The 26643-nt window shown below is 47.2% G+C and overlaps 1 protein-coding gene across 1 annotated transcript in view; it reads right to left on the reverse strand.

Moving 5' to 3' along the window:
* LOC119464572 (phospholipase D1-like) overlaps positions 1–26643 on the reverse strand; it is a 141834-nt gene that overhangs the window by 59343 nt on the left and 55848 nt on the right. Inside the window, 7 exon segments of the mRNA XM_049656116.1 lie at positions 9–158; positions 1447–1599; positions 3159–3319; positions 5707–5772; positions 16746–16986; positions 19105–19270; positions 23685–23908. Coding sequence (XP_049512073.1) covers positions 9–158; positions 1447–1599; positions 3159–3319; positions 5707–5772; positions 16746–16986; positions 19105–19270; positions 23685–23908 — 1161 coding nt within the window.

Consider the following 26643-nt stretch of genomic DNA (forward strand, 5'->3'; position numbering starts at 1 on the left):
ATACGTACCATCGGCAGCGACTCGCGGACCGGACCGGGGCGAAAGCGTCGTATCGGTTCGGGTTCGTGAAGTCACGGCCCGCGGTCTTGGCCAGCTCCTGCAGGTGGTCCTTCCACTCCCGCTCCTTACGCTTCGTCCAGCACTTCACCAGCAAGTTCCTGGCGAGGGGAGACACACGCGTGGGTCGTGCGTGCATAACCATTATACGAGAACAACCATTAAACAAGAGTTGAAAGAAAGTACTAAGCGCGGATGCGGATAGCCACTCGCTACGGACTTTCCATATAGCACAAGGAACGTAACGGAGGCGTTACTGAACATCAGCTGTCTGCTGAATTCAGCGCGAGTATTCAAGCAGACTCTGTGTCAGAAACTCTAATAAAATCCTGAATGATGCCGGCGTTGCAAATGTTCAATCAAGATAACTTTTCAAATGAGTTTTGAAGCAGCCAACACAGAATTAAATGGAATAGATTATGTGACTATTCAAGAAGTGAAAAAAGAGAGAGAGAGGGAGGGGGTGGATGTAACAACATGACAAGAGGAACTGAGATCTCTCAACGACACAAGGAACACCGGCGCAGGTAAAGTAAACAGATAAATATTTTTCTTTAAGGACCCTAAAGCTCAAAACTGAGCTTCTTTTCTTTATTTTTTATGTGGGCATTCGCTAGTATAGCGATTTATGGGCAAGTTTACTTTTGCAATTGGCTAGGAAGTGGCAACTAAGGAGTGCTTTGAGAGAATGCTGTTGTCACAGTGAAAGCGTTCGGAGCCGAAGGAATCCCTGAAGTGTAATGTTTCTTTTTATTGTTTACAAATGCTGCGAACAACTTAATTCTCGCAAGGTATCTAATTTTCGCGCACCTCACGGAACCCCTCAGTCCCAGAATTGCACTGGCAAGAACAATCTACGAGATGCATCCCATTTAGTTTCGATCGCTATATGTATTTATATTTCATTGAATCACGTACCACCAATTGTTTCCGTTCCTCTAATGAGGCAAAAAAGAGTACAAGGACAGCGCTCATCCTTGTGTTCTTCTCTCGTCCGTGTATCTCTAGCGCTGCTTCACCACGAACGTATCGCACCAACTAGCTCGTGCCCAGACCTTATTAAGTTACCAATATCAAGCTCCGGACAGAATTTCGCTTAGAGCAAGCGCAAGAAAAATGACATGCTGATAGCTGCGGTCTTCACGATTCAAATTGGTTCCACCTGGAAGTGCATGGATGACATACCAACAAGAAACAAATATATATATATATATATATATATATATATATATATATATATATATATATATATATATATAGCGCCACCGGGCACAGCGTGAACCTAGTTTCTCGCTCAGCCAACGCGAACCGATATGGAAGAGCACGCTGGAAGTGCAGCTGAAAGGCTCCCATCAAGTTTAGCGACGGGGACACGTCGTGATGGCCCACCTGGTGAGGTTCGTGACGAGCAGGCCGTGGTTGACCCCCGTGGCCATGAAGCCGGACTGGACCTGGAAGCCCTGGTCCATGAGGAGCACCGACTTGATGACGCCGTCGCGAGGGCGGACGTACAACACGCAGGTGTCCTTCGCAATCAGCCACCTGCGGGTTACGCAAGAACGCGAGGTCAGGAGCCCCGAATAAACTCCAGGTCCCTCCTGCACCGCTAAGAGCTACAAAGAGCATCCCCGTCAATGCCAGAAAGTGTACAGGGTCCTGAATATTTCGCTGCGTGTGTTCGAAAAAAGGTTTTGCGCTCACGGCTGCACTATTCTTGCTCAAAATTTGTGCAGAAAGATCGCATTTTGGGTTCGACTTCGTTTAGTATAACACTTGGCACGATTACTCGCCTGTTCCTTAAGACAAGAATGAGAAACTGTCTTCGTCTATGCGAAAAATGGCGTCCACAAAGCCGCTCCAAGCACACTTGTGTCGCCGATCTGACGGCAGCTGCAGAAAGCAGTTTATGCTAGCGCCATCGCTTCAGCAGCTCGCATCCCCATAAGTGAAGGCAAATTTGCACTTTCTTTCTTAAAAACCAGGCAATTAATTGTGCCAGGTGTTATACTAAACTAAGTCGACTCCAAGATGCAATCGTACTGCAAAATTTGAGCAAGAACAGTGCAGCGGTAAGCGCAAATCTTTTTTCGAACACGTGCATCGAAATATTCAGGACCCTGTACAGCTCCATCAAGCCAGAGTATGTGCTCCATCTGACCAACTCCGTGCGGAGCAGCGAAAAGCTACGGATTGCGTCAGCCAATCAGAGAACAGAACCATGAAGAAGGGCTCTGCCATTGTACGCGTTCCACGTGAGGCGGTTTTTACGGAATATTTGCGGAAGGATATAAATGCGCAATAGGCGAGCCTTCCTTCCTTCTATGGAACACACAGCTAGCTCTCGCTACTGATTCGCTAACATGTTCGATGTTAATGTACTCAATGCTGTTCGATGTTGTTAATATTGTTCAATGTATTAGTAATACCACTTTTTGTTGACATTCGAGGCTAATAGTGGAGTATAGCCAGAGTTCAACGATATTCCCTTGTACTAGCATTCATTTATGTCCAGTATGTTGCCACGTTTTTTCCCACTTTTGTATGTGTTATTTCTTTGCAACTATGCGAAGTAATTCATTTAAATTTACTTCCCTTGTTTGTATTCTATGTATCCAGTCCTGCATGGGCTCGAGAAGAGCCTGCAGTATCTGTAAATAAAACTATAAAAAGATGCCGCCAGTTCCACGAAGTGAAATCTGCCGAAACAGCGGAGCTGTGGTCGTTCTGTTTCTGCGATTGTCGCGTATGTTTCTTTCAACAGCGATGGACGCCGAGCGGCGTCAATCGTGCGAAGAGCGCGCGGCGCGAACGCCTGCTATTATACCCCGCCACCTCTCCTCCTCCTCCCCAGCGCGCGCTCCGATTGGTCGGCTCCTCTCCTCCCGGCGAGCGAGTCACGTGACCTCTCCGGCTCTGCTCTTGCGTGACGGCGCCGTCGTCGACGGCGCACGCTCGGCTAAGAACAGCTCCGCTGTTAAAAACATCACCCTTAGACTTCGCTCCCTTGTACCATACTTGGTGAGACGAACAACGGGAGCGTGCTGCTGTTCTCACAGTCGAGGCACGGTGAGGACCAGGAGGGAACTATGTATACAACTCGCCTCTTGCGCCACCTGCTGCAGCATTGGTAGAAGAGGAAGTGGAGCCGGACGCAGCCCCTGGCGCTGTGATGGCCACCGGACCGCTTGTACACGAGTCCCTCGCGGCCCTTGGGGCCCAGGCCGCCCACGAAAGACAGGTGGCTCACCTCGAGGAACTGCATCTGCGAGCGCGCGACCACCAGCGTGTACGTTAACAAGGGATGACGCTAAACATTGTCCTCTATAAACTCCTATTGCGTGAATCACTGTCGCTTCTCTGCTGCCGCATCTCTCCGTATTGCTGGGAAGCAACATATGAGCATATACAGGGCGTTTCAGCGAACACTTTCAAAAATTTCAAAGCTTGCCCTGTGGCAGAAAGCAGAATTCTAGTTCATGAACTGGTCTACTCGAAGAGGCGGACATTAGTTGCAAAAACAATATTGAAAGGAATAATCGACTAAGTAGCAAAAATGAACGAATTATTATTTCAACTAATTACCTCATGGTCCATAATGCAATTTACAAATTCTAGCCGTGGAGTTCGCAAGGCGGACCCTCTCGGAACTAATTCTCAGGATTACACCAGTTTCGACAAATTCATTTCCGAACTTTGCGGAGAAATGCATTGGCGTTCCAGTTACTTTCTTAACAAAACGTCATTTTATGCCATGAAGCACGAAAGTAACTGGAACGCCAATGCATTTCTCCGCAAAGTTCAGGAATGAATATGTCGAATGGATCTATCTGCTTTGCGAACTCCACGGCTAGAATTTGTGAATTGCAATATATGGGCCATAAGGTAATTAGTTCGAAACGTATTTAGTAAATTTTTGTTAATTAGTCGATTATGCATTTCATTTTTTTTGCAAGTAATGTCAGCCTCTTCGAGTAGACCAGCTCACTGCGCTATCTGCCACAGGCAACCTTTACAAAATTTTTAAAGTGTTCGCAGAAACACCCGGTATAGCACCGTAAATGGGAAAGCACTCGGCGCGCTTCGCGCGCCCAAATGTTATGCGGCCCTTAAGTGGCTCGCTATCCGGCACTATTTTAAAGCATCACTGCGCGTCACGTCGTGAGGCTTGATGGATGGCTGCATCATCCACAGAGAACAAAACGAGGGATCAAGAATTAAAACAAAACAGCTAAAACAAAACTAACCTCAGTATTCCAATTCTAGAATGTCCCTCCACTGGACATTCAACCTTGACTCAGACAAAGTGTTTCCCTGAGCAGTCAATAAACTAAACCGGCCGCAGCTCAACCACGACTCTCCACGGCCATTCGCGAGCGAAAATTTCGTAATCAGGGTGCTTTTGCTTTCCGATCGAGTGGACTCTAGTAAAGGTATCACAGATGAGCGTTACTAAAAACGAGTGCCCCCTTCCGCCGAGGGGCGGCGCTGTGCTTCATTCGGTGGCTGAGCCAAATACAGGATGTCTCAGTTAGCCGAGCTGCTTAAAAATTATAAAGTCGAACCCGGATATATCGAGCACACATATAACGAATTATTCTGTATAACGAACAGCACTAAAATCTCCTTGAAAATTTTTGTATAAAATCTTTATTTTACATTTCGAATTACCTATATATGGAATTAATTTGTGATCCCCTTCAGATTCAATATATCCGGGTTCGATTGTATAACATACGGTTATGGGACCAACGGGTGTTCGGCCATGAGTCCGGGACCGTTTTGATGTGCTATCTGGGTAATTAGAGAATTTAACAATTTTCTTTAAATTTTTGAATTAAGGTCGTGACATATCTAATGGGAAAACTCTTGTCGCCTGATAAGAGGCGATAAGAGTTTAAGAGACAAGAGATAAACACGCAGCTCGCTGATCGCGAGCTGCGTGTTCCGCGTCATCATCGCAGTACACGCACTGACCAGGCGGTTACCTACGCGGTTCCTCCAGATCACTTTTTTTTGGCCACTGGTGTTCACTGGTGGGCGCGCAACGTTTCAAGCGGGGACAAAATAATTACGCGGATTAGAGCACGCTCAAAAGGATCGCATGTGATGTTCCAGAACACGACAAAAGCTTTCCCATCGGAAGTCGCCCCCATAGTTCAGAAATAAATGTTTGTTACATTATGCTTCCCTAATCAGCAAGACAATTAGTACCAGAAGATAACTAACCCTACTGGCACAAGAGGTACGATGACAGAACACAGTATGTCTCATAATTATAACATATGCGTGTGTGCTTTTTTTAACAGCTTTGCTAGCGTTAGCTGGGACATGCTACCCACACTCCATCTTTGCACCGCTTCCATCTTTAAAATGTCGGGGGCCCATACTGAGGCCTCTCGTAGTTGGGTCACCTATAGTACAATAAAGACGAATTCGTACGGTTCACCCGATTTTGCAGCCGCTAGATGCCTTCACATCATCGTGCGCTGCTGAAGTGAAAACATGAGGTACTTATGCAAATCTCTGTCATGCGGCTGGCGGGGTTCTGAACTACGCGCGGCAAAATCTGTCAACAGAAGATGTAACGCGAGTTACGAAGTCTGGTTCCGAGAAAGTGCAACGCAATGTACGCAGCCTGGCGCCTCCTACCGTGTGCGGATTCATCCGGTAGGCAGGAACCATGACCAGGTTGCTCAGGTAGGCTTCTAGCTGCTCCTGCACAACGAAAGAAAATAAGAAAGAAGTTTAACTCTTGTACACCTAGTTATCACGAACGAAAGGTCTGTTTGGCTTGGTTTTGCAAAGATTATGCAAACAGTGTTTTATTAATGCACGCTTCCGCACTTGGTAAGCTTCTCTATAACGTGCTAATCTTGCTTCCCTTTGCTCCGGTGTTTCAGCCGCCAATTTCGACTTTGCTTGAGATTTCGCCAGCCCAGCTGCCGTCTAGCTATATCTACTGTACGATTAGATTCAGCGTGTCGCTTGCGCTGAAGCGCACGCACAGACGGCCCAGCCGCCGCGCCATCTACGGCGAGACTGAGAGACCAAGCGCCGGCGAAGCAGCCGTTAAACCCTCGCCTAGTCGCGTGGTACCGCTGCGGCGAGGCTCCGAGCGAGCGCAGCTGCGACGCCTCTCCGCAGCCGATCACGTGGCGTGACGTCACACCTTCCACACTTGCGCTCCGGCGGCTCGGGTCAAGGTCATTGCGACGCGATGAGTGACCTTGCGAGCTATGGCGTAGTAGAGCTTTCGCTCTAATAAGAAAATCAGCGATACCCGTGCGTTTCGATCAGGTCAATATTAATATACTGAATGCGCAACAACTGCATTGCAAAAATATTCTTGATAAGTGGGCGTGGCCACAAGCTTTTCTGGAACACGATATCCAGAATAAGTAAATAAATAAATAAATTGGCAGTATACTGCTCGAAGGCGAAGCAACAAAACCGTGAGCAAGGCTTAGCGCTGCGCTGAAGGCGTCTGACACCATTGTTTTTTATATCCTCCTAGCCCACAGCACTGGCGTAATGGAGAGCGTCGCCAGCGGCGTTGGTGGCGTCGAACGTCGACGGTGCAAGAGACGAAGACCGTAGGAAAGCCGCCGCCGTGTGTCAGCGCCCAAACAAAGCGTGACCACCTCGAATTGATCTACGCAAGCTTACTTTAGTCTCGAGGGACGCCGATTTTCCCGAAATCAAGCCAGCTGTTAGTCCCGGCACCCTTTGCTGGGTCACTTAGTTTCTTACTCATGGTTCTCCTGGTTTCCTTCCCACTTGCTGGCATTCAATACCACCCAAATAATGGATTAGTATATATATCCACGCACATATTTATCTTGGCGCTTACTGGTCCGTTCCGCTCAGACCAGTACACGTACTACCACGGTGTGGTATGCAAAGCGGTGCTCAGCGGGAAAGACAATGCGCGTGCGCAGAAAGATCGTGCCAGCGGCGGAAGCCACAACGCCGCCCTGGCTATGGCAGAGCCGACTGAGCGGAGTAGGGACCGTCCGTCCGCTTGGCTACATCGCTTTTGCAGCCAAACACACTGCGCGTCTCTGGAGACTTCCTAAGCCGTGCACCACGTGCACGCCGCACATGCGTGGCGACACCGTGACAGCACGGCGGCGGCGGCGCCGGCGGGAACGCGCCTCGGGCGTTAGTATAACCAGAGTCCTTCAATGCTCAAAAGCATTGAAGGACTCTGGTATAACTGCTACCGCAGTAATACGAAGTGTGAAACGATTACAACGAATAACAAGGGCGAGAACATTGCCTGCAAGTTACTTGGCTCGAACGTAAGACCGCTTAAAATGCGTTGACATTTGAGGATGCCAATCACCTCGATTTTCTGCGGCGCGGGCCGCTCGATTGCGCACTCTCGGGAGCGGCCTGCCTCGGTACGACGAGCGCTACGAAGAAAGGCTAGCCGCCGGAACTTGCTCTTACGGCCGCCGTTTTCCGTGGGGGCGCTGTACACAGCTGCCAGCTAGGGAGCCTACATGCAAGCGCTGCTTGCATGTAGGCTCCCTACATGTAAGCATGTAGGCATGTAGGTTCCCTACTGCATGTAGGCTCCCTACTGCACGTCTGCTTCAATAGAAGCAGACGTGCAGAAGACGTGCGATCGAACGTATCTATCTGCAGCTTTCCTGGGGTGCCTCAGAAGTGCCTCTCCTGGGCGCCCGCAGGTTATGGCAGCTAGGCTCCTGGGCTGTCGTTTGCTCACTCGTTTTACAGAAAGGGACTCGAGAATTGGAATGAAACGGAATATTACGTACGCTTCTGAATGTCGCGCCGTTACGGTTTCTATATTGCGGCCGGCCTAACAAAACAACCAACACAGAAGGATTCTTCGTACCCGGCCTCAGGCCTCCATATACCGATTGAACGGAGCTTTGCAGGCGAGCTCAACAGGAGAAATGAACGACACGAGAAGTTCCGCGCAAGGTGACCTCGCCGAAGACGAGTACACAAGCCAATCTTGCGAAGTTGTCCGTATATAAGGAGGGAAGCTCTGCTGCTAAATTGATGCATGCTGCCCGTCTGCAAGAACCTTTAATGAAGAGTGCCAAATGACATTTGACATGGCATGCTTGACATGTAAGAGCTCACGCCGTCTTTAGTCGCAAGTTAGAAAGCTCAACAAGGAAATGAAAAGGCTGCAAGAAAGCTGCTTTGATCTGCAAGAGATATTCAAGAAGTATGAAGACGACTGGACAGCGCAAGCCTTCGATGACCATTTCTAAATGAACTGTAGAAGGTAACAAGCAAGCCAGGTTTGCCTTATGTACCAGATTAATGAACGGTACGGCACAGCTTATGAGGCAACAATAAACGCCAAGGGAATGTGTACTGTAGAAAGCGACGTCCTGCAAAAGATACAGTCACAGGTAGCGCAAACAGCTACAGCTTCCTGGTACAGCTGTGCCAAGAAGCTACAGAAGCCTACAGAAGGCGCGACTGCCTAGCGGACAAAATTCTGTAATGTATTGGACACTATATACGTCAACATATGCCACTTTTGTGTACTTTGATGTCTTCCTTTCGTTCGTAAATGATCATAATTTACAGTTGTACTTGAATCCGGCATGAACGATGATATGTTATCAACCGGTGTAACAACTCAGCTGACTATAGTTAAGATAAGAAAGGGCTTTACTCAGAAAAAGTACGCGGCCACAAAATTTTTGTTTGAAGTGAGAAGTCTGACACTGGTTTTCTTGAAGTACCACCGCACTACGCTACGTACCCATCACCACGTTTCTGCCATTAGAATGAGTGCCCGTTTTTTTTTCTTTTTTTTTTACACTTTAGGGGCCCGGGCTGTGGGCGTGTGATGTCGTGGTCACACGCAAATACAGGGTCAAAACAAGTGCAGAATCGATCAAAACCGGCTCAAAATAAACTAAAACGATTCAGAATAATGTGAAAGATGGGAATAATCAAGCATTAAGCGCTTTAATTAGCAGAAACTCCTGAAAATGCAATGTGATCTCATGTCGTCGTGGTCACGCACAGCAAAGGCTTTGGCTCCATGTGCGTGGCGGTTTCGTGCTTTAGCACAGGTGTCAAAACGGATGATGGATTGATAAACACAAGATAAACACAGGATAAAACAAGATAAACACAAGGAAAACCCAAGGGAAATATCGGCGAATCACTGCTTCGCACTTCCCCAGCTTTCACGTTGAGTGGAACTGCATTACCGCCGAGTTTATTTCCGTTTTTTTTTTTCAGTCGTTTGTTAATAACTAGCGATTACGTCTTACGGCAAAATGCAATGTCGTTCACTGGAAGAAATATTTTTCGAACACGTAAAGATTGGCGAAATTAGCGGCTGGCGGTCATCCATCGAGCGGCCGCACGGCTCCTTCCTGATGATAACGACGACGATTATTTTTATTAGCATTCCCGTCGAAACGCTACGGCGACAAATAGTCACCTAGCCTGTTTGAGCTAATCAGGTATATATATTACCTATATATGTACAGCACTCTAGTATATTGCCTATCTCTCCTTGAACTCATCTCTCGATTAAGATTCTATCACTATAATCTACAATTATCTATGCTTGTAAATACACTGGTTCTATATATTTTTCCATGCTTTTTCCCCCACCAGTACTGTAAGCGTATCTTGCTTATATCGACAGCTGACCAATGAATGCTTCCATCCGCTTAGAATCCCAGTACTTCTGGAAGGTGAAAGTTTCTTACGTGCCTCGCAGGGTGAATACCTTCGCATTCCATCAGGATGTGCTGAGTCGTACTTTCTCTTGAAGGACTCCGGGTTGTCTACTTACACTTCCAATTATCCTGCACTTTGTTGCCAACTTTCCTGACCTCTTCATCTATTACGTGTACACGCCCTTGAAGTGCAGATATTTGCGCACTGTAGCCGTCCACTTCTTTTCACGCACGTTCCTGGGTCTTCGACACTAATCTTGCGCTGCGCTTTTCTGACTTAAAAAGAGGTCCAACCCATGTCGCAAGCAGCCCGGTCACTAGCGCCACGGATCGCGTTGCGGAGAAGAATCGAACTACTCCCCGCTACGGGCGGAGGAGCGCTCCCGGCAGTCACATAGAAATAATGCATGGAATTCAATTGCACCTAAGCAGACATTAATAGAAGGCAGTAGACATTATACAGAAGGCAACACAAAGTCAATAGAAGGGCAACATTATTTCAATAATAATTTTTTGTAAGGGTAGGACGCTCCACGGAAGACCTAGCAGCCGCGTGCGCAATCTCCGCTTCCGCCTTTCAATTTGGAGCCTCCCCTACTAGGTGCAGCATCTGAAAATACTGGGCACGAAATGCCGTCTTACGTCTTATAATTGATTGGGTTAGAGATATTAGTTTTAAAAGTCTATGCAGCGAAAGGGAGCAATGTGAGAGCTTTTGGTTCGGACGACCGCTATGTGTGTACAGGGAGATACTTACGAAAACCCTCTGGCAGTTAGTAGAGCAGCTGTGAAGGAGCTGTAGAATGGCATTTACCTGGCATTGCGATTACTAATTTGGCTCCAATGGCAGTGTAGAAGCCGCGAGACCTCTCACTGCATACAAGTGAAATGCAAATTAACAAGACGCTCACAGATTGTTTCTCGGTTACGAGAGGGGTGCGACAAGGTTGTTCACTCTCACCAGGACTCTTTGTATTGACTTTGGATCCGCTACTGAGAAGAGCCGACCAAGAAAAAAGAATGAGAGGTTTCCCGTTGCCAGGATTGGGGGAAATAAAAATTTCAGCCTTTGCGGATGATATATCTTTATTTATTAAAGATGAATGCAGCTACCAGACATTTCTGCAAATCTTCGAAGAGTATGCTATAATATCTGGAGCAAGAATTAATAAAAAAAAGCAAAGCACTGCGATTTGGGGATTTCAGAGAAGAATCACTTGGTGAAGTACAATTTGTGCAAGCTGCAAAAGTTCTCGGATTGTGGTTCCAACCAGGAGACATTTCGCCAAAAAGTTGGGACGAACCCCTAAAAAAAGCTACCCAAGTGGCCGAAAACCCACGCCATCAAGATTTAAGCCTAATAGAGAAGGCGGAAGTAGTGAAAACAAAACTATGTTCTCCTGCCTTCTATGTAGCAAGAATCGCAAAAATGCCTCGACTGGTTGCAAACAGACTGACTACCCTCATAGGGAGCTTCCTTTGGGGAAAGAAACCAGCACCAGTTACAAAAACAGTTACTAGAAAACCCTATCACGAGGGTGTTTAGGGATACCAAACGTTTCTCTAACAGCACGAACTCTGGCAGCAAAAACAGTAAGCTCATTAATTCACGAGAATAACTTCCGTGGAAAACCTTTACTGAGATATTGGATTAGCACTCTCGATCGCTTTGTCACAACAGAGATCTGGAAAGGCCCGAGAGCCGAAATCCCGCTTCAATTTTACAAAGAAGCAGTGAACACAAAAAAAGCGATCGAGGAACTCTGTCCAGAAACCCCACTAGCAGACATAAAGACCGCAGAAATAAGCGCTACAATGGCTCTGAAGGAGTTGAATATGGAAGATGTACCAAAAAGTCTACCACATAAGTGGAAATTTTGGAAACAAGCGCAATTACCGAAGGAAGTGAAAGACTTTGAATGGAAAAGACGGTGGGTAGTTCTCCCGACAAAAATAAGACTTGCACGGTTCGGGATCACACCATCAGAGGAATGTCCTAACTGCAAACAACCTGAATCGCAAAGACATGCATTCAAAGAATGCCCTTCAGCAAAAGTTGTTTGGAAGATAGCCAATACCAAGTTCAGAGCAAATCTAGCCAAAGAAGAGAAGAAGAAAAGCCTCTTTGAAAAATTACTGACCATAGTAATCATGCATAATTTGTGGAAAAGAAGAGGGCTTGCTGAAATTAAGAAAAAGCCCCAAAAAGCGGTGTATCCGGTATTAAAAACACCAGAATCATGATGTGCAAATTATTAAATAAAGAGCTAGAAAAAAATGGAATAGACAATTTCCTTAAAAAATGGCATACGAAATTTTGGATAGTAAAAGAAAACACAGTTGAAATCCCACTTATTCCATATTAACACGCCTTTAAGTCTTTGAACTTTAGAAAAAAAAATGGAATTATGTGACCCCAACAACATTTAAAGAATAACAATTTTGTGAGAAATAAGGGGCAGCCTAAACATTGTATAAAAATACAAGACTGATCCATTTGCAAGTGCATTTTCCAATGTATTGTGAGTCAAACTAAACATTGTATAACTGTGCAAGGCTGAACGAAAGTACAATGTAATAGCCTAAACATTGTATAACTGTTCGAAACTGATCAAATTTTATGTTACAAATGCCTAGTGTATAATTGTGTGTAATAGTGTGTAAACAGATACCAGTATATCAAGAAAAATGAATGGTGTTACACCAGTGAATTGTAAAAATGTAGAGATGACAATAAACTTCTCCTTGTGCATACTTGAAGCTCACACATGTATTTTCAAGAACGTTTTCTCTTAAACTATGAATACCAGGGTCCTTAATACTTCTCATCTGGTCGCGAAACTCCAGCGTAATCCTACGGAAGCGCTTTAGATGGTGCGCACAATCGTCGCACCGAGGCGCTGGCGCAAGTATAGAAGTAGGGAGCCTACATGCAACGCCGTTTTAGGGTGGTGACAGCCTTTGTAACGGCACTTGCCGCCGCCAGCTAAATTGGCGGGTTAAATCTGGGGCACAAAATAGCGAAAGACGAGCCGACAGACGACATTTCCCGCAGCCCTTGGTGACGTGAAATTATTTACTTCTTTTAATAAACTTTGGCCTCAGCAGCCAGAGACAAATGGCGCGTCTGAGCGCCGTACACGGCACGTCTACGTTGTAGTTAAACAGGCTAGTAAGGACAGTCTTTATTACAGCACACTTCGAAAAGCACCCTTTATATATCATGTACAACTGGAAGACAACGACAATGCTTAATGCAGTTCACGTTGTTGGCGTGAGATAATACGACCACGAGCACGCCATCGTGCCTTATAACTTGTAGCTTTATACGTTGCATGTAGACTCCCTATATATAGAAGGGCACAAGGAAGTTAAAAAAATAAACTCCTTCATATATATATATATATATATATATATATATATATATATATATGTGTGTGTGTATATATATGCGTGTATGCTCGATTTCGCGCAAGAGTCGACTGCCCCTATTGGCGTGTGAATATCGTCAGCACAACATGCACATCGGCGCCATGTTTCTGTACAGCGTTCAAAATACTTAAACGCGAACAGTTTCGGAGCAACTGCAAAGCCTCGTTTCATTTCCAGGTTCGCCGGCATTTTTCAACAGCGACCTAGTCTTAATGAAAAGGCACACTTGGGGCTACTCCATCGTTAGAAACTGGCTACCACGCGACTACACGCCGCACTTTTATGTAATTACGAGTAAAATAACTGCGTTGCTGCTTTTAGTCGCTCGTGTTTCAGTTATTGCAGTGCACATCTCTCTCCATGTAGCGACAGCATGCTTCGTGATGGCGACGATGCCTAACGTTTGACCGACACGGAGGCGCACTGTGTGTGTACCTGCGTGTCGGTCGAGTTACAAGGGCGTTTAGCTAACCTGACTAAGTGTACTAGTTAAAAGGATAAACTTACTAATTACCTAAACAGATACCATAACAGACAGCTAACTAAACTAGATAATTAACTAAACTCGCTAATACGGAACTTGACTAACCAATAACTACCCTAAAAAACTTACCAATGAACTAACAAAACTAATTAAGCTAATCAACTAATAACTATCTTAACTAACCTGACTAAACAATAACTAAGCTATCGAACAAAATATAACAATAACCATCCAACTTACCTAATTATAATTACCTAACCAAATAAATAAGCAATGACTAAACTATTTAACTATCGATCTAATAAATGAGTAAACTAACCTAACGTACTAACTACACTTATTCATTACGTAACTAATAACTGAGTTAAATGGAACAGCTCACTAGCTAATTAAACACAGTAAGAACCATTGTAACGAACTACAGTAACGAAAAACTAATTACATAACAATAAATAAGTAATAACTAACTAAGATAACCAAATAAATAATGTAACTAACATAGCTTACAGATCTAATTAACTAGGAAACTGATAATTATTTGAACTAACAAAGCTAACCAACTGCTTAAGCAAGTTATGTAACAAAATTATTCATTAAGCAAACTAATTATCTATCTATAGACAACTGTAATAACTAAAAAAAGCCTTATCAACCCTTATCGGTCGTTATCAAACTAATCGGACTCGGCCCGACCCTTATCAACCCTTATCGGTCGTTGTCAACCTTATCGCAATCGATCCGATCCCTATCAAGCGTACCGGACATGATCCGACCCTTATTAACCTTATCGGACTTGATCCGACCCTTCTAAACCCTTATCGGTGCTTATCGACCTTGTCAGACTTGCTCCAACCATTGTGAGCCCTTATCGCTCTTTAACACCTTGTCCATCCCCGTCGAACCATTATCAACCGCGAGAAGGCCCATATAGCCCTTCATCATTCCTTATCAACACGACCGCTCATCCGTGTTGTTGCGCGACGCCAAGCGCATGAGCCCTCAGAGATCGGTGGCATCTCGGTCGGTGAAGGAACCAACGTTTATCGATATACTTATACCTATAAACGTCGGAAGGAACACCCCAACGGAAGGCGCATCCCGCAACCACGGAAACGCTTCGGGGACGTGGCGTGTTTGGCATTAAGTTTTGACTAAACCGGAATTTTCCTGATGTCTACAAGGCTCTCAGTTTCGAGGAATGGTTTCACTTTTTGTATACGTAATGCCGGGCGCGACGGCACCCAGCAGCAGCGGGTATCCACGTGACTGATTAAGCCAATCGGCACGCGCATTGCAAGTGATATACCAGAAAGAGACCTATTGCGATCCTGCACGTTCTGTGTTGCGGGTCTCGTATGAACGGGAGTCCCTCTTGGCCACTTATAAAGTACGTTAGTGTCTGAGGCCCGTAACAACGCATACCGTTGAGACTGACGTCGACATTGGCTCAAATCGAGAGGCAACATGCTGCGCTTCGTAAACACCATTTCACCTTCCTAGAACACACGTTTCCCCTCACACCCCAGTTTTGTACAAGGCGGAGCAACTGCTGGCAGCTTCTGCAAACCTAGGCGCACCTGCAGCTAGCATGCTAGCTGCAGGTGTACCCAGAGAAGGGGTATTGCAATAGTGCCCCTTCTCCCATTCTAGAATAGTAAATAAGTGAAGCTATGGAAAGAAAAGCAATAGGCCTAACGTTAGCAGTTAGCAAGGTGGCGGTGTGGATTAGGGAGCAAACTGGCGGTAGCCGGTATTCTATTCTAGTTGACAATAAAAATAACGAATGGAGTTGGGCAGGCCATGTAATGCGTAGAGCAGATAAGCGATGGTCTATAGTTAGGAGCCTATGGTAACAGAACGGGTGACAAAGGAAGGAAAAAAATCACCAGCCCTTCCCCTGTCGAGAAAATGGGGGTAAGCGAAGCTTGTTGTATGTGTATCTGACCTTCCTGGTGATTTTCTTTCTTTATTTCTCTCTGTTTCTTTTCCTCTTTATTTCTCTCTCTTTCTTTCTCAATCTCTCTCTTTTTGTCCCTGGCATGTGCCATTGAGCTTGGACCCCTTCTGCACTGCCACCAGGATCGGCCCAATTTTCAGCGTGACACCACTACCACCGCCGAAACTTGTGAGCCTATAAAGCTTCGCTTAAAGAAAAAAGTAAGCAGTGTCGCCCGACAGGCGAAGCACTGATGGCGATAGCAGTGTATTTGATCATTACATGTAGGTTCGTAGTTATAGGCCATACAAATTAAACGTACGCCGACTAAGTAACAAGCAATGTGTCACGCGCCCACAGACGAGCATGGTCAGGTCCCACTCGATGAACGCGAGCACTCGCTGTCACAACGCTAGATGGTTGAGAAGCGCCGGCAGCGGGAAACATGCGTGCATGTCCCAAAGCGAACGTCTCGCGCAGCCGCTCGCTTCACCATTTAAACTGTGCCGCGCCTCCAAAACTCAAATTACGCGACCTCCAACACTATAGGTGCGCGTTAAGGCAACGCGCATCAAGCTACCATCATTGTCGGCGCAGCCTCAAATACTTGCCCTTCGCCCTAGCAATTGCAGCGGATGAACATACGGCGCGGGTAGCCACGGCCGCGCTAAACTCCTCCTCCAATACACGGCTGCGGGGAAGCGCGGGCTCAATCACGTGACCTCCAACATTGGGTGCGCGGCAAGCCACCATCCTTCTCGGCTCAGTCTTACACGCATTCCCTCGCATCTAAGGGGGAAAGAAATAACTTCCTCCATTCTCGCATACGCAGCACATCACGTGATCAACATGCGGCGCGCGAGCCGCTCGCACTTGGACTTTATTCGGGACAGCACGGCGACGGCGAAAATGCGCCTGGAGTGTCCGTATAGCTGCTATCGCAATAATAAGCGCAGTCAAGGACGGCACAGAACTCAGTGGCGTGATGAGATTGGGGAATTCGTAGGCACAGGATGGGGTCAGCAGACACATTCAAAGAGGTAACGGAGATCGCTGGGAGGCCTTCGGCCTCGCGTTGTGGACATGAATAAGATGATGGTGATGAGGATGACCAATGATGTCGTGACAAGGCTCAGCCACTGACCGCCCTCTGCTGGACCTCTTCATGCGACAGCAGGCTCTCGGGCTTCTTGGGAAAGCGAGGCAGTGGCCTGCGGGCGTTGTCCTCGCGGTAACTACGCCGCCGTTCGCGGTGCTTCTTGGTCGGCAGCGGGATGGACATTGCGGCGCGGTACATCTGCAGCTGCTGGTGCAACTGCTGGAAGTGCTTGTACCGACGCCGGATCGACCACTGGAAGTCGCCGTGCCGCAGCTCGATCACGTACCTGCAATATGGTGATGGTGACGCTTATTGGCATCAACGTTGAAGCAGGGCGGCGACAAGTAGTCACATAGTCCGCTTGATGTAATCAGGTTTTATTACATCAATCACACTATACCATTTTACCCATTCGTTATTTATCTTTCCTTTCTTCATTAAAGCATATCTATATCTATATTGTAAAGTTACGTATGCTTGTAACGACTGCGGTTCTATAAATGTCTTTCCTGCTTCTTTTCACGCAGACAGTCTAAATATCTCTCACTCATCTCAAGCAAGAAAAATAAAGGCGCCATATTGTACACATCATGCGCAGTATAACACACCGGAAAAGGCACACGCTTTCAACTCTAAAAGAAACCACTATATCCGGATAGCGCAAATAGGGTAGGAGCTACAAAGGAGCCCAGAGCCATTAATAAGCCTGTTGTGCGCCTGAACGGACGCTGCAGAGTCCGATCGATTAGAAATATAACCTCAGGGTGTTGTTATTGTATGTACCTTCCGGGTAGTGTCAAGGAACGAAGACGAATAGTAAGTTTTGACACTTCTACACTCTGTAAAGGTCGTCCGGCACCCACCTTCCTTACAAGGTTCCGTGTCATCACGGCATTTTGCTGTTGCACAACCTTGTTTTTAATGTAGAACCTAGTGTAAACGTGCTGACGTATTCTTCTGTGAATATGGGGCTTCAAGCAGGAGGCTACGTTGTTAGCACAACTTGCAATGCGACATCATTTCAGCTCTTAATTTAAACCGCTTAAAACGAGCTTCGAAGTAAATTTAAGCTATATAAAATTTGCAGTCTATTTGCATAACACAAACAGTTATCTTTACGGAAACCATATTGACAAAATGATCAGTATGTTACAAAAATATAGGGAAATAGGGCATTCCTTTACCCAAGTTAGGGGGAAATAAGGCTTCGGAGATTGGCAGCACTGGTCTCCGGTAAGTCAGTATTGCGCAAATAACAATACATTGGACGAGCAAAACATTACGGCAGAAACCATCCTCGATAATCAATATCCAAGTCAATGCGAAGCATTTCTCCCGTGCACGCACCTAACTGACTCCTGAAGAAACGCTCATTCGATAACCGACACGTGCGTGGGCCGCGACACCCTGTCGACGTACGATCGGAACTAGATGCTGTCCCACACGCTACACGCTGCACCACAGTCATCTTCGACAAAGTGCTATTCAAAGTGCGCGTCTGCGTCCCGCAAGTGGCGGCTCCCTAATCGGCACCGCTTGGTCTCGGCGGCCTGTTCAGCGGCCGTTCGCTTGGCGTGACGCTGTTCTTTGGTGGAGCGTATCTCATCGGCCCTGTCGCATCGCCTCCGACCTCCCCGCTTTGCTATGCATCGCATACTTCTGTAGTCTCTGCTGAGTCTTTGCGCTCTTCCGCTCCTCTTCCGCTTGATACTTTCGAGGCCCCATTCTTGCATCCGCAAGTAGAGGCCTACGCGCACCATAGCGCAGCTAGCGCAACGTCTATTTCATAGTGCCGCGCACACCCGTACCAGCGAATGGAAGCAAGGAGAGGAGGCCATGGAGGAAGGAAAAAGTTAGGAGAGAGCATTAGGTCAGGCAGCCAACCTTGACAAGCGAACGCTCCTTGAAGCCAGTCCTTTGCACAGTGTCGGCCCAACACGTGACCTCTTCGGTGGAGATGACGGAGCAAGAATCGAGATTCGCCGAGACGTTTGGCGCCCGGTGCATGGTTTTTTTAACCAATGCGCACTTGGTTCTGGGGCCCTGCCGTAGCGCTGCATGCAGAGCGGGAGCCCTGAAATTTACCGCACGTTTAGGCGTGATTATCACGTGTTGGGCCGACAGGCTTGGCTTCAGTCGCGTTGCGCCCTCCTAACGTTTTCCTTCCGCCGTGGAGGAGGCGCAGAGCGGGCGCGTGGGAGAACGTGCGCATGCGCGTTGAGCAAGGTGGAGCCGAGCCAATAAGGGCCAGCAAGCGGGCGCATGGGGTGTGCGCGCGCTTCGGCGACAAACTCGGTGACCGTGGACGGCCTCGCGTGTGACCTCGGCTCCGACTAGGCCCCCCAAAAGAAATGCTTCGCATTCAAAGCTCCCTCTAATGCCAAGCTATAGGAGCTATCCTTACAGGTTGGGGTAGAGGATGTGCGTGCTGCTGTGGTCCCGCTCGACAGAGACGATCTTCACCTCGAGGGGGCAGTCGGGCAGCGTGAGCAGCCGGTTGGGCGTCAGCAGGCTGCAGCTCGGCTCGTGCACCCGCGAGTACGAGAAGCACGTGCCTCCGCGCGGCAACACTGCGTGGTACCAGAGGAGAGAGCACGACGTCAGGATCGGCACTCACTGGCTCAACCGGACAACAGGTGCGGTGGCGATTCGTAAGGAAGCAATTGCACGTTCTATCCCATATTTGATGCTGTCATGCGCTGAGTAGCGTTTGGAGAAAGCACTTGGCTGTAATTAAAGGCAAACTAAAACGAATTAGTAATGTGGAAAGTTGGGCGAGTTGGTGATTGATCACCATGCCGTATTGGCGAAGCAGCACACTGAACAGAGCAAAGTGGAGCGACACAAGAACACCTCAGGGTGCAGCGAGTATCCTGTATTCGTGTGTCTCTCCACCTATAGTCCTGGTCACAGCATTGCTTCACCAATAGAGTACACTGAATTAGTTTAAATTGACAAAGCATTCTTGAAGAACTCTGCGTTCTGTCGTTTTTCGAGGTAACAGGCTGATTAATCGAAGAGCATGTGACGGTCAAAATTTCATTTTTGAAGTTCGCGCCGAAACATAGGGGCCGGTACACGTCAGTGTGACGTCAGGGATTGCAACGCATTATTTGTTCACATTGCGTCCGTTGTGGTTCAGGAAAAGTTATTGAAGCTTCCTAAATTCACTCTTCGGCTCTATCAGAATACAATGCAGTTCAATTTTAGCGATAAAGGTTTATTGCAGTCCGAGCAGACGGCGTCAAAATCCATGACGTCTGAGCGAGATGGTGCTGGAATTTGAAGGTGGCGTTGCCACCTCTGCTCTCGTGTTTGCGTCTTACCCAAGTGTCTTCGTGCGGCCGGAGTGGTCTTTTTGGTACTGTGGAAGGGTAATTTACTAACACAGCTCAAATAAGTTTTATCTTTACTAGTCTCCCCTTAATGCAGATGTTGGCATTTGGCCAAATCGTCTGTATTTCCGAGAACTTATCGCAACATTTGTGGAAGACTGTAGGCATCAAGAAACCTGTAGTAGGATAGGATGGCTCGACCAATTGTAACCACTTGTGCGCCTGGAAAGAAATTTAAAAATTACCACCTCGGTCAAGCACTGTTTGGCAACTCTAAATCTCTAATAAAATTCTGAATATTACTGTAGTCTGTGCAAAGGCAGGCAATGAAGGAAAAACTTTCCCATTATATATTTACCTCTTCATACCATTGGATATATATAAAAGAAACATGTCCTTCGTACGAAATGGACCATGTTCTTGTACATTGAGCTGTGGCATATGACTATTGTACGTGTAACCCTTCACGACGCAACACCTGAATTATCCCGCACAGCTTTTTGCACGTGTGTACATTGTAAAGGAGCAGTAAAGAGTAACCTTATATCAGAACTATAGTCGTAAGATACTTTTCCAGCAGTCGGTTTGTTTGGCCGAAAAAAGGTTTCTCACAACCGAAGCAAAGGAAGGCCACAGTTGTCGTTTTTCGAAATTCGCGCCCCTGAGTGCCTCTCTTCTTCACCTATCAGTCTTGACCTATCAGGGCGTTTACATGAATCCGATAAACACGGGTCGAGTTCGCCTGTAGGGCTAGGGAGCGTCGCGTCGGGTTGAGCCAGCCCGACCCATTTGAAGCTCACATGTAAACGACAATGGTCGGGCCGGTGGTTCTTAGCCAGTAGCCAATAACCGGACGCGTTGTCTTAGCTCCGGCCTCGACGCTCGCTGTCGCAACAATCTCGATGCGTAAGGTATATACGGGTTCACGCTGTCGAGTATAGGGCTGTTTGAGCCAGACTACAAGGGTGCCTCGATGTCCTCCTCCCCCGTCCAGCGGCCGAGGAGGAGGACATCGCGACACCCTACCGACTACTGACTCGGCCCGCTCCTGTCCGGTTCATGTAAAGCGACCTACGGTCGCAAGGCCAGGAACGCGGGAGTTGGACGACGTCACATTCTGCATTGACATCAGCGCCGCTGGACGCGTACACGTGCGTGCTATTTCCCCCCAAGTCTGGCGTCCTCGATGTCGCGTAGTGTGTGACAGTCAGCGCCGCACCGGATGCGAACCAAGGAGGTTAAAAAAATTATGGAATGGCAGTCCTCGCAGTTTCTTAACAGCAAAGGGGAAGCCAGGGCTTGCCCCTACTTCGCCCTTGAAAGCGTGCAGAATTACACGGGGAACAGTCACAGTTCAACTGCTCTTGATCTGTTAATATACATTTCAGACTACTCGGATAATAACAGAATCTTGTTCTGCGGTAGAATATTGCCACAGGCTGAGTAGTGACATCATGATCATCCATAATGTTGCCAAGATCTTCAAGCTTCATCCTAAAACCAGCGACACAGACAGACAACGAGAAGCGGCAAAAGTGGCCTTGTGAAAGCCATTGGAAGTGAGAAGAAAAAAAAACGCTGCCTGGTATCCGTCAAACGCTAACGTTCATCGATTCCCTTAGCAAGATGGCGGCGGCCACCTTCACCTTTAGGACATTACCTCCACTTTAGAATTTTTTAAAACCTCCTTGATGCGAACACCTCCGAGCCGAACGATGACCCAGTTCTATGCCTCGTAACTGTTCGGAGCGGTAGAAATGTATGTGACGAAAAGACAATGGCGCCAACTCAAACACTGAGTTGATTGGGATGAGCCCCCTCTTTTTTACCCACGCTTGTCGTATAGCTTGTCGTAGATTGTCGTATACTCGCGGACAACTTTCTGTGGCAATGAAGGGAATGCTATGCAGCCTAAGCGCTCACAAGCGAGAGCACTTCTGAAAAAAAAAAAAGCCCGCATTTTCATCCTCGTTAGCTTAAAGCTGGGGAAAAGAAAACATAAGCACCTAAGCACGTAACTGCAATACAACGCGCAAGACAAAGCACGTAACTGGTCACCGAGAAGCGCGTGCTATGCAGCCTCCCTACTTCAGAAACATTTTCGCTCGGAGGCCACGCTCCGCTGTGCTGAGCGGTGAGCCAGCGTTTGGTAGTGCTTCTGATGTCAGCGTCCCTTCGAAAAGGCGTCGTAGTGCTGAGACCACCGAAGCGCATTTTCATCCTCGTTACTTCTCTTTTCTGCTTAGGCGGCGGCACCGCCCCGAGCAAAGCGGAGGAGTGTTAGATATGGGGAGCTCTCTGCAAATGCGTTTGTGGCGCAATGGGTTAAACGCTCGGCGACATCGTCACGGACCGAAGGTCGTGGGTTCGATTTCTAAATTTTCCATGTTTGTGGAACTTTTTCTTCTGGTTTCTTTCTTTGTATTATGTTCGTGTACATTGTAAGCTGACGTATTTCCGTGACGGAAATACGTCAGTGAAGTCTTGGTGGACCCCGGAATAAAACACTTTCGTGTTAACAAAGCAAGTGCTCAGAGCTAAAGTTGACTTATTTTGCGGATTTTCCCTTCCACGTCTGCGCAAACGCGAAACCATGTCAAGTAGAAGTTGCGTCGTTTGACCGTCTGTTCCGGGAAACCAAAAGCGCTGTCAAACTCTACTGGCTTTTCTTTCTTCTCTTATACCTATACGGAATTCTAGTAGGTCGGGCCTTATTATTCGTCAGTGCTTGTCCGGTGGCCTTCTAGATTAATGCGTAAGCATCCTTTTCTGTACCCCAGCAAAATTTGTCTGTCACAAGAAAAGTGTAACGGCCTTGTATCTGAAAAAAAAATTAAATTAAATTATGGGGTTTTACGTGCCAAAACCAGTTCTGATTATGAGGCACGCCGTAGTGGGGGACTCCGGAAATTTTGACCACCTGGGGTTCTTTAACGTGCACCTATATCTAAGTACACGGGTGTTTTCGCATTTCGCCCCCATCGAAATGCGGCCGCCGTGGCCGGGATTCGATCCCGCCACCTCGTGCTCAGCAGCCCAACACCATAGCCACTGAGCAACCATGGCGGGTGCCTTGTATCTGTACAAAAAAGCGTAATTTGCGAAGTTAGGACATTTATATTGATGATTGATCGAGTATAAATGTAATTATTGGTAGCTTTATAAGCAATAAGGAGCAATCCAAACAAAAAAAGAAAATTCCTAAGTGATAAGACCCATAGAGAGAAGACATGGGACTCCATAGAATATGCAGGGCAAAGGCTATAGTAGGGTGGGCCAACTGAAATTTGGGGGTCGGCCAACTCGAAATTTGGTGGTGGGCCAACTTAATATTGGGGTGGGCCAACCTAAATTTGGGGGTGGGCCAATTTGAAATTTGGGGGTGGACCGACTTAAATTTAGGGTTGGGCCAACTGAAATTTGGGGGTATGCTTGCGTATACTTAGACAGCTCCAGTGGAGTTTTTGCTTGCTTTTTGTGACGTGTCTGCGCTCAGTTGCTACAAGATGCAGCAGCAGCCGCAGCTATACAGGCCAGCAAAGTCCGGAAGGGTTCGCTATAAGAAATCTTCGCTATAACGGATATCTACTTTTTTTTTACCGTGCCAGTAAGAAAAAGAAGATGGGCCCCTCGTGGCCCTGCCGCTCACCGTCCACCGCGTCTCCCCCGTCCTGTTCGACAGTGCAGTCCTCCCCGCCTTGGTCGAGCAGCTCGGCCAGCGGGTCCACCTCGGGCGGACGCAGCTCCTCAAAGTCCGGGTCCTCCTCCTCTTCCTCCTCTCCCGCGGAGGCGAGGGCGTCCTGTGACGTCGACTCGGCCATCTTTTTCTTCTTCCTCTTACTCGCGCCCCGGCGCTGCTTGGCGAGGGCGCTCCTGTACCAAGAACGCGAGAGACAGAGAGGGAAGATTGAACTATACGTAAGCAGTACAGACCCAGACTGCTGCGCCAACGCTTCCTAGATAAGGTTATTAAGGCGAAAGCCTCCGATGGCTCATGGGTCATGAATTTTGGTGCCATAAAAGGTTGTCCGGCGTTATGGCACCAAAATTCATGGTGCCACCATGTCTTAGTGCCACCGTGGTACCACCGTGGGTTCGAGTGCCTTAATTAAGAAAGTTAATTTAGGCAAGCGAACCCACAACCTTTGGTGGGAGTTGAACCCACGACGTTTGGTTTTACTTAAGTCAAAGTTAATTAAGACGCAGTTAAATTAAGATAGAGTTAATCAAGGCACTCGATCCCACCTCTGGTGGGAGTCGAAGCACCCCTGGTAGGAGAAAACAGGTAATAGGAAGTAACAACACATTCGAATGAGATTGTCGAGTAGTTTAATGCATTTCTCGTGAACGCGCAGGCTTTCGCCTTCATCCTCTTTTTAGCGTATGCTAAAGCGACTGTCAACTTGGATATATCTGGTTATTAGGAGGAGTTGGCTGTGCTCGCACATGCTACTTGGAAAAGCGACAGGTCACTTGCAGGCTTCTTTGCCTGCGAAGCATCTTTTTAAAGGGGTGCTGACAGGACATTTTGAAGGTTCTCAACCTCGAAATCCTAAGAAAAAAAAAGAAAAAAAAAGAATACTGACGAACCTCAGAGTGCCCTAGATAACCTACAATAAAGTTTTTCTACGAACCAGCTTCGGGTTAGTCTATCAGGATGTGTATGCTTTAGCGAGTAACTTATCTGGATGAGATTGAAAATACTGGCAACTATTGTCGGCGGCTTCTCCACAAACGATAAATTTTCCAATGATCAAAGGATGGTAACTTGAGGTGATATGAAAAAAAATTCCGGAAATAAGGCACATTTCGTAAACATGAGTTGGTCAGTCTTGAGAACTGACCAACTTGAACACTGTGAACGAAGGCTTACGGGCAACGCGTTTCGCAGTTAGTTTTGCAGTATATGCATGCATGAAACGGGTCTATGCTTACATGCAATTTCATGCCGACATTATGCCACGTGGCAACCCGGCCCGGGCGAAAAAAGAAAAGAGCGGAGCGATGGTCGCATGCTTCTCGCGAAGTACCTTGTGTGTGATGTGTGTGCACCTTATTGAGATCTCACTATGTTCTGGCTGCATAATTTGCCAAAAGGAGGAGACGCCAGGTAAGATACACTGTAAAACAATTTACACCGTTAAAAGTGAATACAGGTGTAAATTACATCCTTAGGCCCAAAACGGGTGTAAGAGTAAGAGTTATGCACCGCTTTACAATCTTACTTGCTTTTAAGGGTGCCAATTATTTTACAGTATGCAACGGCATCAGAGTGAACACGATTGCGCAAAAGGAAAAAAAAAGAAGAAAAGAAATGTAGGTTGTTGAGCCTATCTGTATTCGCAAGTACGACAGATGCCTTAATTCTCGGAACCAGCACATGGAGCTCTGCACAGCTGGCGTGTATGTAAATATAGAAACAGATGACATTTGACACTCGCTTTGACAACGATTATAAGCGAGAAGATGTACGCCGAATGCCAGCGCGAACCACAAAGTGCAATTATCTTGGATTACGCACTGGCGCGCGGTTGAAATATTATTTCGAAGGTTGCCGAGAGAAGAAAGATCGCGCGCATTCACTCGAGCTCGGAGGTAACGCGTTAACAACGCCTCTCGCAGTGCTCGACTGTTCTCATCGAAGAAGAATATAACATGGCTGCTATAGTGAGGGGCTCATTTGAGCTGCTCGTAGTCTCTCGATTAACAAAGGGGAGATTAGACAGAGGTTAATGAGGCGTTACAGCAAGGGCAACCATGATTGCACAAACGGCGCGCTAGTTATTATTGCTGAGCGCTTTTAACAGCCGTAATTTGTGGTGCGTGTCAAGAAACTACCAACAAAGAAAAGAAAATAAACTTTCTTGCCGAGGCGGGATTCGAGCCCGCGTACCTCCGGTCCCAAGGCGAGCGTCGTAACCACTAGGCTATAGAGCCACGTTTGCAGAACATGCATTTATGCGAACCATAAGATCGCGTACGAGCGTCGTCGTCTTCGTCCACAGCTGGCGCGTTCGTACGCTCGTGCTCTGCGAGGTGAAGAGGTTTTGCGCGCTATGAGAGAGAGAGAGAGAGAGACGCATTCACGGAGCGGGTCTCCTGGAACGCGGTGTCGGCAATGGAACGCGGTGTCGGTGTTGCAAGCTGCGCTATGCAACGCGCTCACTGGGACTGCTCAAGCGCCACCTCCAACAAGTTTCTGCCCACATTCGTAAACATGCTTGCATTTCACTGATCCGGCCAAAAGTAGAGTACGCATGCGCCATCTGAGACCCGGAGTAGACTTGGAGTATTGCTAACATAGAATAATTGCTAAACCGTGCTGTACGCTTCGTTTACTCTGACTACTCGCGTTTCACTAGCATCACGGCTCTTAAAACACGAGCCGAATTGCCTCGACTACCGTGTCCTCGCGAGATTGCGCACCTTTCACTTTTTTTACAAGCTCTATCACCATCCAACTATGAATCGAGATGTCTTCCAAAAACCCACAGCCACGTTTCCACGCCGAAAGCACCTTTATAAAATCAAGCGCGTAAGGTACAAAACATCTCACCTCGCCATGTCGCTTATTTTTCCATGCCTTTTATTGACAATCAGTGCTCATA

The sequence above is a fragment of the Dermacentor silvarum genome, chromosome 9 (assembly GCF_013339745.2).
Source record: "Dermacentor silvarum isolate Dsil-2018 chromosome 9, BIME_Dsil_1.4, whole genome shotgun sequence".
NCBI lineage: Eukaryota > Metazoa > Arthropoda > Arachnida > Ixodida > Ixodidae > Dermacentor > Dermacentor silvarum.